Genomic DNA, 16,693 nt, shown 5'->3' with positions numbered 1-16,693 from the left:
AATAAAAAGTAACAAGTAACTTTTATTAGACTGTCTGATCATTTAAACTCACATTTTTTTCTTTTTCACTCATAGCTCCATAATGGAAAGGCACATCTTGTACCAGAAAGTAGGACTCCCTGCCCTTGGATGAGTTCAGTTACAGATGTTGTGGATGTGAATGTACCTCATTCTTTTATAATAAACTTATAACTGCTCAGAATGGGTCTTGTGTAATTGGGCTTAAAGTTGTTAGAGAAAGAGCGTTAAAATTCAAGAGCATCACAAAAGTTGACACTTTTACAATAACAAGACTTTAATTTTAAATTAAATGCAAGTTTTAATAAATAAATTCATGGCATACATTTTAAGTGCTGTCATCTTTAAACTTCCATTGAAGTTGTCAACCATCAAAGTACATCCTGCGTAATGATCAAATAGCAGTTCACAAAAAGTCGATGCCAATTCAAGTCTGCAGGTTCACTGTCAGATATAGATATATATCTATATATAGATATATATATATATATATATATATATCTATATATATATATATATATATATATATATATATATCTCTATATATATATATCTCTATATATATATATATATATATAGAGATATATATATATATATATAAAGTGTGTATGCGTGTGTTATTTCCACAAGTTTTGCTTTAGCTGCAAACCAAGGTTTTACAGTTCTAAAGAACAGATATAACAGATATAAATTTGACATTTATATTCTAATGTTGAACTCCACATTTAAATCAATTTCTATTTCATACAGTAAAAGATACGGTGGAAACCATGAGTCCACTTTTGGGATATGGAGCTTGTTGCATAGTGTTGAAGAAACATACAGAATGGCTGCTGGCTCCATTTGCTCCAAACAAGCACAAAAAAATAACAGAACTTGAACAGCATATACAGTTAAGAATGGGGTCATTTGAAATGAAATACTTCCTGTAAAACATTTTTTTTTTTTTTTTTAACAAGCAAATCTCTTATTTTACAGCCATTTTTTCTACCTTTTATGACAGCAAGCAGTGACATCTTCTCACTGGTAGCGTTCCGGGTGTCTTGCTGGCCACACTTGCCACAGTAATAGTAAAGTATAGTACATATACAGTATAGTATACTTAGCATAGTAATAAATACTGCTTTCAAAATTCATTAGAGAATATGCTGCCCACATTAAAGACATACTTAAGTGAACCTTGTCTGGTAGTAGTGGGTTACTTGTTACCAGTTCATTTCTTTCATAAGGTACAAAAAGCCACACAGAGTACCAGTGTATCCCCAACAAGCTTCAGCAGATCTGCCCTGAGGAACAAGTGCTTGTTACCAGATGTGGTGGGCTGGCTCATCTGCCTCACCCGCTATCGACAGCAGGATGGCCTTAGGAGTGTTCTCGAAAAGCGCTGCTCTGTTCTGAGTTTGGCCTTTCTTCACCCAGTGGCCGTAGATCTTGAACGCACAGGCGTCAATGAGCTTGCGGATGGGCTTGACGGCGTACGGGTCGCTCTGGATCACCTCCTTGGTCACAGGCTTGGCACGACGGTAGTTGCAGTAGATCCTCATGGTGGCGAGCACAGTCATGCAAATGACCTGAGGGAGAAAGTTAAGTAAAGGTCACTGGTTGGTTTTTATGTGTATAAATTGTGGAAAACTATCATGATCCCTAGGTATTATATGGCTGTACTGGTAGCTCCTCATGCTTCGCCTCATTAACTGCACATTGTTTATAATATAGATGACCATTCATCTCAGTACACAATGTCCAGAGTAGCCAATATCAAACAGACATTAAAATAAGTACACCAATAAACAGTAGAATTATAAGAATAAATAATGCAAATTTGTCAATACATTGTAAAATTGTTTAGTGAATTATTAAAATACATATATGTGAAATGTTAATAATAATAATCATATTGGGATTGATGACATTCACATGAATGAAAATGGAAATTAAATGGAAATACCCCTATGAAAGAGTTGGAAAAGGGACATTTTGAAAAACTGCCACAAATTGAGTTTTTTAAATTATTTCACTATGTTTTTTGGGGGGTTAATTCATTTATTTTACTTTATGTGTCCAGTCAAGTCAGAAAATCAGACCTGCATGATGACAGGTTAAGAACTGAATATATGGCATTATTTTTGCTAATAGCTGATTGTAACTGAGAAGAGGAAAAACATGTTTACCAAAATCTCTTTCACCTCACCTTGAACCGCCTGTATGGACTGAACTGTCGCACTTCATCCACCACATACTGTGAAAAGAACGAGTGGTTGAGAGCATCTGTGGCTGTGAAACGCTGCTTTGGGTCCACCACCAGCATCCGAGAGATCTGAGGAAACCACATGGAGAGTTTTATTGATTAAAACCTTATGGCACCCTCAAATGTCACCAAATGTGACCAAAAGTATTACCAATACAATGAAAGAACCAAAAGATTAAATGCATCATCCCCACAAGATGTAAAAGTAGAATTGAAGAAATTGAAAGCCTACCAAATCTTTAACAGTGTCTGAGCGGTCTTCCCATTCTGGAGACACAAAGTCATATTCACCAGCCAAGATCATACGTAGCATCATCATCTGTTTCCTGTGCCAGAAGGGTGGAGAGCCTGCGAGCAGCGTGAACATGATCACCCCTGAACTCCATCTGCAAACATAAACCAGAAGACAATCTAACTCAAGTTTATTGTTGTTTGTATACAATTCAGTTTATATACAGTATGTGATGTTCAGATGACTTTCCACGGTGGATTTAGCCTCTGGACACTCACATGTCCACAGCAGTCCCATATCCTGTGTGTCCTGCGTCCATGGAGCACTCAATGATCTCAGGAGCAAGGTAACCAGGGGTCCCACACACCTCTGCAATACAGATGTGCCAAAATCAAAATGTTCATTTACAGTAAAATTTAATGCATGATTCAAACCTTTCTCATGAGCTGTGAAACAAAGTGGATTTTATGTGTTTGGTCAGCAGATTGTGTTGCTGTGTAAAACAGACTCATTCACACAGACTGAAAAGTATTGTCACTCTACAGGGGAAGGAGGCCTATTGCTCACCTCCAGTGGCTCGACCTGACCTCATCACTCATCACTATTTAACATAACGTTATTGTATTATAATTCTATATTATAATTATTATCAGTAAATATAACATACATCATATTATTATATAATAATATATTTAAAATTATTAGATTGTATGAAATATATATAAACAATACACATTATTATATTGTCATAATATCACTACACTATTATCATATTATTTATGTGATTTTATATTCTTATCATATTTTTGTTGTAAGATTCAGTATATCACTATTACAATGACAGGATATCATATAAATTATATAAAGTATTATTACAGCATATATTGTTATTATTATAGTTATTATATTATTACACTCTTTATAGAATTACAGGTTACATCATAATTATCACTATACTTGTGTGCTGCAAAAGTATAAAAAAGAATCTAGTATTCCTTTCTAAGAAAAGGGAGTTTGGCAAAATACTAAATAAAATAATGACTTAAAAAAAATACTTAACCTCAATTACACTAACTAGCTGATAATTAGTTACTTTCCACATCTTCAAGTAGATTCAGTCTAACTAGAAAATCAGTTTATATAACAGCCATAACATCTTTTAATCATATTTAAGAAAATGTATTGAAATGAATCACGTCCCTGTCACTGTAGTTATGGAAGTAATCTAACATGCACATCACATACTGTATTTACCAACTAAGCAAAATGATAAGATGACGCACTGCCCCATTAGACTTGTGTCTTGCCAGTTCCCACTGCTAATGATCTGCTGCTTTCTCAGGAGCCCAGTTGGAAAGGTCAGTGTGCTCCAAGTGTCTGGGATCACACCAAATGCATCTGAGTGTCCTGTTGCATCTTAACCTTTGTAAGAGCAGCTAAGAGAGAAGGAAGCATGTTGTGCAATCAGACCCAGATTCTCCACCAACCACCAGCAGCTGGCGTATTGAAAAGTGTAATGTGGGCTCTAACTTTATTAGGGCAGGACACGTATTATTGAGTGTTTAAAGGCAGAGTGAGTGATTTTGGACCATGCAGAGGTCAACTTTCCTTTCTGAGGTGACGTTAAATTTATTAACAAACCAGAAAAATGCTGTAATAATGTTTGCTGGTGGGTTTTCGTGCACGCTCTCACTGACCTTTGAGCTTCTCTCCTGGCTGTATCTGCACAGAGAAGCCAAAGTCAGTGAGTTTGATGTTCATGTCGTCATCTAAAAGGATGTTCTCAGGTTTCAGGTCCCGGTGGACGATGTTCTGGTTGTGGAGAAACTGGACCACCTCCAGCAGAGAACGCATGATCTTCCTAAAACCAACACACCCCAAACTCTTTCAAGGTCTTTAAAAGATTAGGACAACTCATCGTTTTTGTCTTCGAACAATGGAACAATACACTCACTGACCTGGTTTCCTTCTCACTCAGAGTAACTTTCTCTGTGAGGTAGTCAAAAAGTTCACCCCTCTTCATCCTGGGAGGAAGGAAATAAAAACTTTTGAACAACTGCTGCTTTTTAGTTTAAATTGCATGTAAAACCTGAGATGTGACACTTACAGGTCAAAAACCAGGAAGAAGAAGGCTTTGGACTCAAAGCAATCTTTGAGCTGTACTGGAGAGAGAGAGAGAGAGACATTTGAGACACATTAACTATTTACTCAAGACAGGCAGAACAAAGACGCATTAAATCAGTAGATAATGTGGATCACTTGGGAGCAAAAGCCACTTCACTGCTGAACTCTCCAGCAGGTTAGTGAGACAAAGGCCTGAAAAAGTGTCTTTGTGTAAGCAACAGTTAGACTACTATTCTGGTGTAGACTCTTTCCAGTATAATGTTTTATTAAAGCTACTATGATGCACACAGTTTTAATTCAGCTCTGTCTGGGGAATGTCCTTACTGATGTTGTCCTGTCCATAGACTTTCTTGAGGATGTCGATCTCCTTCACTGTCGCCTCCCTGAGCTCCTCAATCTCCTGCGGAGTAATCTTGTCTGAGGGGGTGATGTCAATGATCTTCACCGCGTACTCCGTAGACGTCTGTTTGTCGATGCAGCGACGCACCACACTGCTCACTCCCCTGAGGAAGAGAAAAACACCTCAGCCTTCTTATCTTCAGCTTTGTTTGCTGATCTCTTCAGAGGTTTCTGTTTGGACAGCTGGGCTTACAGGACACATGTTTGTGTACTTCAGTCAGGAATTTCAACAAGAAACTGAAAGTTTCTGTGAGAACTGTCAGATGTTTCTCTCATCATAAATCACGTTTTACATTTTACATTCTCAAACTAAGGAAAAGTATCCATCCAGATGCTTAGGAAGTAAGCAGAAACAGTGAGGAATGTGTCCTTCAGCGTCCATCTTTTCTCATGTGTATACACTATGATTTTATAACAGAAACTTGACAGTGGCCAATACACAGAGACTGAACTAACTCTCTGTCCCCTGTGTGTGAAGCTGACAGAGCCATGTGAAGAATACTAGCAGCTGAACACATTGTCCACATCCGGTGACCTCATGACCTGCATGTGAGAAAGGGGGTGAAATTACATAATCTGTCAGCACGCCAGCCAATCACGGGCCGTTCGCAACAGTAAACTCTTTGTCCCAAACATGCTGAAGTTAATGAACGCAGCTTCCTCCAACATTGGTTTACGTAACAGCACCACCATCTGACAGATGGTGGGGAATGACAATGAGCAGGCTCTGGCAGTGTTGACATTTCTCAGGGACTTCTGGGAAACTTCAGGGAAACCAGCTTGTTTTGTACTTTCATCACTTACATCAAAAGAGATAGTTTTGTCAAACTGAAGTCTCAGCTGAGTTTTCCCACATGAAAAGTGACGAAAAACTGGGGCTATAAACACATCTATGTTTACTTCCTAACTGAATAATTCTGGATCGGGCCTTGTGCCCCCCGGCTTGCGCTAGGCTGACAGATGAAAAAGCAAAGCATATCAAGATGGTTTTGTGGAGGAAGCATTGGAGAGACACATGTTTGAGCCTCAGTCAGACCCAGACTCAGGAGTTATTGAGGAGTTTGTTGTGCACCAAAACTGGCAATTAGAAGACGAATCAGAAAGGTACGCATAGTTAATTGTTTATGTTGTTTGTTAGCTTATAACTGGCAGTGGCTGACACAGTGTTAGTGGATGTGCTAATGCAAACTCTGGCTCTCTGTACTGACAAGGTTTTGGTGAGCAGTGAAAGAGAAGTGAGTATCAAGATGGTTAGTGTTAGAGGAAACATCAGCTACATGTCGAGCCTCAGTCAGACCCCCACTCTCAGGTTATATTATGGACGTGTACTTTGTGAACATACCTTCCCAGAATCTCCTTGGGCTCATACTTGTCATAGAACTCCTGAGCTCCGACCCAGTCAGGTATCTCCTCATCTTTGGTCATGATGGAGTGATGCTGGTTCACCACCAAAGGTACTAAACTGCTTTCCTCTTACAGATCTCAACAGGCTGCTGACAGAAAATATGTTCAACTGGAAAACCAGACTTTCACTGACACAGGTCTGCTTTAAATGAAACGGTTTCATCTGTTTCATTCTTCTGGAAGGAGTGATTTACTAATGTAAAAATATTCAAGTAGATACAAATTCTAGATTGAAAGTCTCACAAAATCAAAGAGCTAAAGCAAAATTGTCAGCAAAATGCACAATACAATCAAAAGGAACAATCAGAACTGACAGTACACAATATATGGCATAATGAGCCCTGACAGTGTTTATATCGTCTTATATTATGTTAAATATCATAGCTGATGCATTCAAGTGAAAGCAGCACTTGGTCATTATGAAACTATTTAGTTGAAATGATTGTTTAACCCGTTAGTTACCTGACAGAATCATTCTTTTATGCAGAAATGACAAACATTTGCTGGTTTCAGATTCCCAAACAGAGGATTGCTGCTTTTCTCTGAATAATATCATAATATGTAAATTGAACTGAATGAGTTTCAGATGCTGGTTGGACCAAACAAGCCATTTGAAGACATCACCTCGCTTGGCTGTGAATAACTGTTTTCACTATTGTTTTTTTTTTTATATTTCATAGACTAAACAATTTATTGAATAATTGAGAAAAAAGAAAAGCATGTTAAATGTCGAAATGAAATAATCACCGATTGCAGCTCCTGCTACTTTTCATACCTGTGGGTAACAATACATCAGGATTCATAGACTGATCATGTGGTTTGAATGTAAAATCTTAATTGGCAAAGTAACCAATAACTTTTAACATTTGTAGTTGAGTAGAAATCACTTTAATGCTTTTCTCTGTAATGTAGGTCTAGTGCAGCAGCGGCATCAAAGAGCATAAAATAGATACTCGGTAAAGTTCAAGTGTAAATGCACTGCTCTACTCTTATTACACTCTGTCATTCAGACCAGGAGCTAAATTTTACTCATGTGGCAGAGTTGGGGATCTGAATATTTATAAGCTCATTTACCAGCTTAAAAAGTCCGACAATTAACTGTAAAAACAAAATTAGACAAACTGATCAGACTGGACAGATAGTTGGGTGAGAGAGGATCTTTCCTGTGCACGCAGGCCACCTTGTTCTTTTTATGATCAGAGGTTTAAAGATGTATTATCGGGGGATGATGTTGCCTTCATCAGTATTAGTACTTCCACTGGCTTTTGTAAGAAGTTTGAACAGTGACATCAGGTCTGTCTCACGCATGCTGCTTGTAACGGGATCCAATGAGCGACTGTTTTGGACCCATGCAACAGGTTGTCGTCCCGGACAGAGTCACACTGGACATGTCGCAGAGTGTGGACTAAAACAGCAAGGTGCCACAGTGAGATCCCCTCTCACTATTTGACCTTTTGCAGGCTCCAATAAAGTAACACATTTAAAAAAAAAAAAAAAAAAAAAAAAAAAGGGGGTGGGAAACGAAAATAAAAGCGGTGGATCACTCACCGTGCCGGTCAGTCCCTGACACGAAGCTTATCCATCATCAATGCTGGGTCTGTTCAGGAAGTATGAGGGCGGACGAGCGCTGGGGCTCTGTGGGGCTCTGTGGGGCCGCTCCTGCCATCGCGAAGGGTGAGCTCTAATGTCAGATGCCAAAAATAAATCGCTGCTTCCACAGCAGCAGGAGTAACACGCTCTGAACGTGTGCCCACACAAACACCGGATCCATGAAATGACACCCCGCAGCTCCTGAACTCACCAGGAGACATTTAGAGACATTTCCAGAGTCGGGGGCTGCCCTGCATCACCAGTGTTACTACACATGCAGCGTTCAGTTTGTGGATTTGCAACGAGGCCGGAGTGACAATGACAGGTGTTTGACCCCTGTGGTCTGCCCGCTTTGTTCCTCTTTAAGTCTAAATAAAGAAACGGCATGTAAAAATAGAAACGGTTCTTGAAGAGTCTAATGTAATAATGTGCTCTGTCTGGGCGGGCAGAGCAATAAATCATCACACAACACAGTGCAGTCATGATCCAAGTGCTTTATTACTTTAAATCTAAACTTGTTACAATAAAACTGTGCACATTTATGCTCCAAAAATGGAAACTGGTTGTCTGGTGGTGACAAGTTATCATCATCTACTACTAGCGCAGTTCACTTTCAAATATATGGGAGGAGTTTTAAATTAAAAGTACTGAAGCTGATGAAAAACACTGACAACTGAAATCAATTCAAAACATGCAACAGCAAAATATATAAACATTATTTATAAGACTATGATTACAAGCTCTACAGTGCTCTCCTGAGAAATGAATACAATGATGTCTGATGATAATCAACTGTCCTAATAAAGCATGTTTACTGATCACTTGTGAACCACACCCTCTTCTTATCCAGTATAGTTGCTTATTGCAGTTAGTGCATACTCTTCACTCTCAAGGTTTTCGTCTCTGTCTCATGACATACCTGTGGAGAGAGGAAAAGTTTAATTCAGTTTTCATACTGTCCATCATTTATAATAACTGATTTGGCATATTTCAAAATCCTGCAATACAAAAAAAAAAAAAAAAAGCTGGTTACATGATGCATTCAGAAAAACCTTTAAAGCTACTCCTCCCTATGGCCACGCTGGGTACTGCAGCACATTACATCAGTACCTGTCTAACTTTGCAAAGTCATTTAGCTATGACATCTGGATGACGAAGTGCTTATGCAAAGCCTCCTTACAAGTACAACAAACTGCAAGACCAAAACGGCAAAGACAATGTATTGATCTGATATACAACAAGAGCAAGAGTAAAACCTAAACTGTGTTGAGATTTTCAAAAATAAATAAATGAAAAATTTTAATTATTGTATCAGTGGACCAGGATACACCAACCAATTACATATAAATCCTTACATAATGTAATTTCAGTCATTTCACTTACCATTAGCAAACCTGCACTGTTTGAGCACCTCACCGAAGCCCTCACACAGTTTGAGGTCACTCTGGTTTTGGGCACACTCAATGAACTGTTTGAGCTCGTAGGAGCAGGCCTGATGCTGCTGAGGGGCCTCCTGCTGGTACATGGACTGTGGCTGCTGCTGGTACATGGGCTGAGCCTGGTACGGCTCCTGAAAAACACAAGGTAGGTGATGGGATTATTCACACATCTAATGTACATATTGCATTTTAAGAGCAAGTTCATGCAACTGATGAGAAACAACTGCAGTTTACCCAAAGAAGAGCTTTCTGTGTTAAAAATGTAACACTTACAGCAAAAAAATACTGAAACACCAAACACAGCAATATGTCAGGCACATGTCAAAATTTCCCACATGCCAAAATATATGGCATTACGAAGGCTTAGATGTGTTTCACTTAAAGTTGTTTATTAAATACAGACAAGGGAGCGACCACAGTAAAATCAGTCAGCACACAAAAACCTCAATACCTCTGTGGATTTATGCTGGTAAATGTGAAAGCCATGGTTCACAGTTAAGTGAGTGGAACCTCATTGGCATTTTCCTACATCAGTAAATTAAATGACTCAATTACACCCAGTTAAGTACTTGCAATTTCAGATGCTCAAAAAAACCGTTTAATCACCTCCACGAGACAGATTTTTCCTCCATCTCTAATCAAATAGCGCTAACTCCATGTACAGTCTTACTTAAAGAAAGATAACCTCGTTCAGGGGGGATACATTATAGTTGTAATAATCATGACATTGCCTTAACCTGGTTATTGTTTATTAACCTCAGTTATTACAGTGCATGTACAAACGTTCACTGATCCGTGGATTACAGCAAATTTAATGTTTGTTTCAGCAGTACTTTGCCTCCTCCACCAACCCCCGAATACACACACCCATTCTTTCTTACTGATGATCTCCCTACCATGTGTCAGACACACTAATCTGCCCTGATGCTATTCCAGTCCTCTGATCACAGTTTATTTACCTGGTAGGTGACATCAGGCCTGGCAGACTCTGAGTTTCCTCCACCAAAGCCTCCAGTCATGGCATGGCCGATGGTGTGTCCTACTGCAGAGCCCACTGCCACACCGGCGGCTGTAGTCGCCATCTGGGCAAACATACCTGGCTGCCTGGGTGCTGCAGCTGGAGCACCCACAGCAGACGGAGGGGCTTGCATTGGAACTGGGGCATGAGAAGGAGGGGGTGCAGCCCTGGCCATGGGTGGTGGTGATGGTGGTGCCCGGCTGTAAAGTGAAAAGATGTTTAAAAATTCAATTCAAATGCAATCTGAAATGGAACCACCTGTATTTACTGATACAATTTTTCTTTTTTTAATTTGTTGCATTCTAACTTTTTTACTCATGACTCTGTCTTTGTTAACTACAAACATCAGTTTCATTTGTAGATTAAGGTCATACTATTCAGAAGACCTCAGCACTCACAAATGATAAATAAAAATAAAAAAAAACTCCTGTGCAATGTGATAAAACTGTATCGGTGTCAATGTGAACTGTATGTGGAAGTGGCACATGGGGTCACTTTAGGTAACTGTTATGACATTTTGTGGTTTGTTAAATAACATTACAATTTGAGGGACTGAGTATCCTGAATCCAAAGCTTTTATATAATACTGCCTGTAGCTCAATTAAATTATAGATTATTTATAATTGTTTAATGCCAAAAAAAAAGATAAACACTGATTAAACACAGTGACCTTCATTCCTTTTTATCAGTGGCTTTTAATTAGTTTCAAGACACTCAAATGAGCAATTAAGTGCAGTTGTGAATCCCAGGTATTTGACAAACATACATTACTAACAAACGTTACCTGAAGTTGCTAGCATGTTCGCTAAACCACACACTATCCCCACGACGCTTCAACGACTTTACCTGACAAATAGCATTAAATGCTAATTGTTACCTGGCTGGAGGGGGCATCCTGGATGTCCGGCTTCTGCTTCCCCTTGGCATTTTGAAATTATTAGTGTAGTTTTATTTTTTTTGGCTGATAAAACAGATCTACTGCTGAGCTGCTGTCACGTTAACTCGACCTTTGGCTAGTCCGGAACTTTCCATGTGTTACATCATTTGTCTATCGGCTCACTTCCGGTTTGCCGGAACCATGGTGATGGTGCACCCATTACAATGTATGTGTTACGTACATAGACTGTAGTTTACGTAACCCATCAACTGAACTCCCTTAATGTATTTTAAAAATTATTATAATCTTTATTAACACATGTTTAACAAGGTGTAACCAATATTGTTTTTCCATACATTACATTAAAATGTGTGCTTCCCAAAATCTCTCCACATTCTTTGTTTTGTTAACTGTCAATTACTTTTTTTTAAAAAAAGGTGAACTGTAGGCTGTTTTACACAGTAAACACTTGTAAGATTGTTTTAAATGAAGGCCATATTTATGTTAAGTCCCAGGGTTATTTAATGTAAGTTGGGTCTACATAACTTGGTTAATCACACAGATTTTTCAAGTACAGCATCAACTCTGATGGTTCCTCCATCCTGCATCTCCAAAAGCATCCCTGGATCTCAATCAAACTCTAGTTTTAACATTATTAATTAATTAATGTAATGTAATGTAATTAATTGCATGGTTTGAATGCCACAGCTTATCTGAGTATTGTAGCTGACCATGTGCATCCCTTTACCAGTTTACCATCTTCAAATGGCTACTTCCAGTTTGATAATGCACCATGTCACAAAGGAAAAGTCTCTCAAACTGGTTTCATGAACATGACAATGAGTTCAGTTTACTTCAGTGTCAGCAGGTCTGAATCCGATATAACGTCTATGGATTTTATTTTAAATGTGCAGCTAACAAATCTTCAGAAATGATGTGATGCACATTACACACAAAATTACAATACATTCTTTTGTTTAATAACTTTATTCCTCAGCAAGCAAACCTAAATTTATAAATGTGTAAAGCCAAAATGTATCAAAGAAAAAAATCAAGTATTGCTTTTGTAAAACAAAAATATTTCATCACATACTAGTGCATTACAGCAATGACAAGCTATTTTACAAATGTGCACAGTCAGGTATGTCTATGTACTAAAAATTATACACATTTTTAATTATAAAATTAAATCCTATATAGCATTCCACCGCCATATTTTATCTTATACTAAGTGCTTACATAAAAGAAAATGATTATTTATTTCTCATATTAGGCAGTAAAGCCTAAGAGAAAGACATGTTATGCTTTTTTCCCTTTCTTCTTATCTGAAAATTTCCGCCGTTGATGGTGTCCACCTCCTCGTCCCCATCGGTTTCCTTTTGCTCTTCGCTCTTCCCACGCTGGCATAGGTGGCTCAATTTCTCCTGGTCGTCCTCCTCTGTCAGGAACGCTGCCCATCCGTGTCTAGTGAGACCAAAGAGAAATTAGAAACCATCTGCCTTCTATGCTAGAGCCATCTTTAGTCAGGCTCACAGACGCGGTTCATAACTGTTCACAGCTGCACCTTGTACACCGGCGTGCTTGTTCCGGCCTTGATTGGCTCAATGAAGGATTGATCCTCTCTGGCAGCAAGCAGATGAGACAGGGACACTTGGGAGGAGCCGGTGGAGGATGCAAGAGAGGGCACCGAGGCCACCACTTCACTGCGCTCCTGTAATACAGGACCGATTGAAATTTGGAGGTTGCAGTGTTTTAAATGTGAGGATTTGATGGATTTCTTTGCTGTACATAATGGGAAGCTAATGACGTTACTTTGTGCTGTATGAAATTGTGATTGGCATTTTTCGTATTCTTGTTGTTTTAGAAACAAAACGATCAATCGATTAATTGAGGAATTAATTGGCAGATTAATCGATAAAGTAAACAATCGTTATTTGCAGCCATTTTTAGTTTTTGGATTAGATTAATTATTGTGTAATGCTTCCTATCTGGATTTTTTCTTTCTAATTCGACAGTTGTCATATGTAAATCTAGTTTTCCTGTTACTATTTAGTTATTGTTACACTTCCTTTGGTGTAACTCTTGTTTATATTTCAACTTATTCTGAATCACTATCACTGAGCTTGTTGTGCAATACTGTGGACAACTTCACTGCTTGCAGTTAAAACCTCAACTTCAACCTTATAAAACCCACCTAACAACCAAATTATCCACTTTGGAGCAACCATTCTCACAATGAGTAAGTTCTAACAGGGGCAGTGATGTAAATGCCTACCTTTTGTTTTTCTCCCCATGCAAATGACTCAAGTGTAACCTGAAAGCGTTTGATCATCATCTGCCACCGACACTGATAATCCTTTGACAGAAGTTGATTGATCTTTTTAATTTGTGTCTGAGAAACAGAAAAGAAAACAGGTTGAAATGTTGATGTTAGAGTTAGATGTGATGTTTAATGAGCTGATTACGGCCCTGGCAACTTACCCACTGCTCTGAGCTGAGGCTGGTGTTAAGAAGGGGCTCCATCATGCCTCCACATGGTAGACGAGCAAGCCTGGACTCCACCTTCATTAAATGACAAAAAAAAATATGCCTTTAAGTGATTCTCAAGTGTGTAACCGTGACTTGCATATAGCTCAGTGTCTCTTTTTTCAGCCTTACCTCACTCAACACATCTGCAAGTTGAGAGGAGGCGTCCATGTCGAGGGCGCGCAGCAGTAATATCCATTCTGCCTGCATCTCAGCCTTCCTCCTGTCGTGGTCAGAAACATCATCATCCTCATGTTCCCGACAAAGCTCTTGGCTGTGATCTGCCACTCGCTGCTCTTTTGCAGACTCCTCTCCTGTTGTCTTCTCCTCAGGATGCACCTCCTTACGCTGGATCATGCGAGCTGCTTGCAATTCTGATACAAGGAAATCTGAGGGATTTTTTTAGGAAAACACACCGTTTATTTCAAAATGATGTGCAAATCCGTGGGCACTACAATCATACGTTACCTTAAACACACGACTCAACAACAGACTCAAATAGACTCATTATTTATTATTTCTCACCGACGACTGTGTTGAGGGTGGATGGCTCCAGCACCTCTAGGGTCACCACAGTGGGCGGAGAGAACATGTCTGATAATAAATTTCTCAGCTCTCCCACCAGCAAGACGTCACCTGTCCCACCTGAGTCAAAAAAAAAAAAAAAAAAAAAGGAAAGGCAAGGAACTCTTATTTATTATAGTACATTTTAGAATTTAAATGATTAGTCAATTCATTAATTAATAAAACAGGGATCAACAGCTACTTTGTTAATTGATTCGTTGCATTTGATCTTCACATGATGGTAAACTGAAAACTGTTAAGGATATTTTTTTTAACAATTTAACATTTTACACTCAAAATCATTTTTTAAGTAATCCAGAACATAATCAGCAAATTAATCGTTCACTGGTTCCAGTTTCATGAATGAAAATACCTGCTGGTTTTCTTCCCTCTTAGTAAACTGAATATGTTTGGATTTTGGACAGTGGGCTGGAAAAAACCATTTGAATGTAAGACCTTAGGCTGTGAGAAGCTGTGCTGGGACTTTACACTACTTTCATGAACTGAATGGACCAAACGATTAATCAAGAAATCGTGGAAGTGGTGATACCTGATAATGAACAGCATAACTGATAACAAAAATAGCTGTCCTCATAAAATGCTTTTCATTCAGCTGTTAAATGTGAACACAGTTGTTAAAGCTCTCAGGTCATGTGCACTCATCAGGCAGAGGTTTGTAATAAAACCTGAGCCTCTCTCTCTCTCTCTCTCTCTCTCTCACACACCTGGAAGCTCTGGACAGGTAGTCCTCAGCTCTGCAGACAGCCAGGTGAGCAGCGGACACGGAAGCTCGTCACACCCACACCGTGTGAGGCAGGACCCGCCCGGGTACCTGTGCAGGAAGTAAGGCGGACAGGTGAGCTGCTGTTGAGCAGAATAAAGCCAGTGAATGAGCAGGTGGGGCTTGGTGACCACGCAGGAAAAACAAAGCAGTTAAACGTCACTCACCCTAAGGCTCTGATGGCGGAAACCGTCTCTGCGCTCCTCTCCATGGTCGCAGTGACAGCAGACAGCCGGCTGACCTCTGCCCCTGCAGGTCAGCTCTGCTTTACTTCAGAGGCTTCAGCCGTGTTTACAAGTTGCGTCCCTGCGCTTCCTCTTCTTGCAGCGGTGACGGGACAGAGTGCCCCCTGCAGGCCGGAGTGTGTTCAGCAACGTGATGAAAAAATAAATACATGAGGAAAAATAAAGCTTTTGAAAGAAATCATAAAATAAAATTACCAAAAAAAACAACAACAACAAAAAAAAAAAACAAAACAAAAAACAACTTCATGAAAACTTGCAGAAAAAAACATTTCACACAGAAATTATTATTCAGTATGCCTTTGTATTCATACTATACTCTATATTATACATTTAAAAAATGAAAAACTGAAATAAAACCACTGAACACTGAGTTACCCCGGCACCCAAATGTGTAAACCCACTACCACAACCACTCTACCTGCAGGGACAAGGGAGTTATCTTCTCTTTACATTGTTTTTGTTGTTGTTGTTGTTGTTGTTGTTGTTTTTTTTTGTTTGGTTTTTTTTGTGCTTGTTTGTCCTGTCTAGGCACCTTATGTTGACTGTCTTGTTTTGCGCTACTTAAAAATCAAGTGTAGCACCATGGCACAGAGAAATGAAATTTGAACTTCCTGCTGTGTTTTCTTACACCACACTAATGATCTTTCCTTTGACTTTCCCTCTGTTTTTCCAGTCAGACGAGAACATTTTTGTCTTGATTAAAAACATCTTACTGTTATAATATGTTTATCCACCCTCTCTTTACTACAAATGAAACTGTCCCGGGGAGGAAACAAGACAGTCAGTCCTGTTAAAATGTGATGCATTTCACATTTTTATCCACTAGATGCCACTAGAGGTTTGTGGTGCCTGTCAAAGGTGGAAATAGAAAAAGCATTTACTCAAATACGACACTGAGGAGCAACTTTGAGGCATTTCAACAAGTATTTCCATTTTATGCTACTTAATACTTTCATTCCACTACATTCCAGGGGGAAATAAATATTTTTCTTTACTATTCTACACTTATTTGAGTTTTTTAGTTACAAGTTATTCTGAAGATTTTGCCTACAAAACACATGACCAACTTATAAGACATGATCAAGTACTGTGTAAAAGTATTAAAATCAGCTCCATCTCAATCAACATTAAAATGCTGCTTAATGTTTCAGAAATAACAGTTTAATGATACTAGATAACTCTAACTCTTCTAAGGAGCTAATCTGAGACATCATGTGAAAATGTTTGT

At 38.9% G+C, this 16,693-nt stretch overlaps 3 protein-coding genes across 5 annotated transcripts; all 3 read right to left on the bottom strand.

Moving 5' to 3' along the window:
* Positions 1-274: 274 nt before the first annotated feature.
* phkg1a (phosphorylase kinase, gamma 1a (muscle)) lies at positions 275-8,130 on the bottom strand. Its single transcript, XM_071496349.1, has 10 exons — positions 7,974-8,130; positions 6,364-6,511; positions 4,947-5,125; positions 4,606-4,660; positions 4,457-4,522; positions 4,196-4,359; positions 2,777-2,867; positions 2,499-2,652; positions 2,210-2,335; positions 275-1,589 (listed from the first exon to the last, which is right to left on the bottom strand). Exons 2-10 carry the CDS (start codon positions 6,444-6,446, stop codon positions 1,323-1,325), a joined length of 1,185 nt encoding a protein of 394 aa, XP_071352450.1. The 5' UTR covers positions 6,447-6,511; positions 7,974-8,130; the 3' UTR covers positions 275-1,322.
* Positions 8,131-8,494: 364 nt separating this feature from the next.
* chchd2 (coiled-coil-helix-coiled-coil-helix domain containing 2) lies at positions 8,495-11,511 on the bottom strand. The gene is made up of 4 exons (XM_071496354.1): positions 11,350-11,511; positions 10,414-10,672; positions 9,399-9,585; positions 8,495-8,934 (listed from the first exon to the last, which is right to left on the bottom strand). The coding sequence occupies exons 1-4, from the start codon at positions 11,397-11,399 to the stop codon at positions 8,924-8,926; spliced, it is 507 nt and encodes a 168-aa protein (XP_071352455.1). The 5' UTR covers positions 11,400-11,511; the 3' UTR covers positions 8,495-8,923.
* Positions 11,512-12,317: 806 nt separating this feature from the next.
* Positions 12,318-15,551, bottom strand: LOC139631798 (protein FAM98B). 3 transcript variants are annotated; one of them, XM_071496351.1, is made up of 8 exons: positions 15,388-15,551; positions 15,166-15,271; positions 14,401-14,527; positions 14,008-14,264; positions 13,831-13,911; positions 13,625-13,741; positions 12,914-13,060; positions 12,318-12,813 (listed from the first exon to the last, which is right to left on the bottom strand). In XM_071496351.1, the coding sequence occupies exons 1-8, from the start codon at positions 15,429-15,431 to the stop codon at positions 12,649-12,651; spliced, it is 1,044 nt and encodes a 347-aa protein (XP_071352452.1). In that variant the 5' UTR covers positions 15,432-15,551; the 3' UTR covers positions 12,318-12,648. The 3 variants fall into 3 exon arrangements, with proteins under 3 accessions (XP_071352452.1, XP_071352453.1, XP_071352454.1); XM_071496352.1 differs by having other exon boundaries at positions 14,401-14,520; positions 15,165-15,271; positions 15,388-15,548; XM_071496353.1 differs by lacking the exon at positions 13,625-13,741.
* Between the last annotated feature and the right edge of the window lie 1,142 nt (positions 15,552-16,693).

Source organism: Trachinotus anak, unplaced genomic scaffold, assembly GCF_046630095.1.
Source record: "Trachinotus anak isolate AG129_WGS33_773 ecotype Australia unplaced genomic scaffold, CSIRO_AGI_Tana_v1 ptg000014l, whole genome shotgun sequence".
NCBI lineage: Eukaryota > Metazoa > Chordata > Actinopteri > Carangiformes > Carangidae > Trachinotus > Trachinotus anak.
Note: the sequence above shows the minus strand (reverse complement) of the source record. Positions and strands in the feature narration are given on the sequence as shown.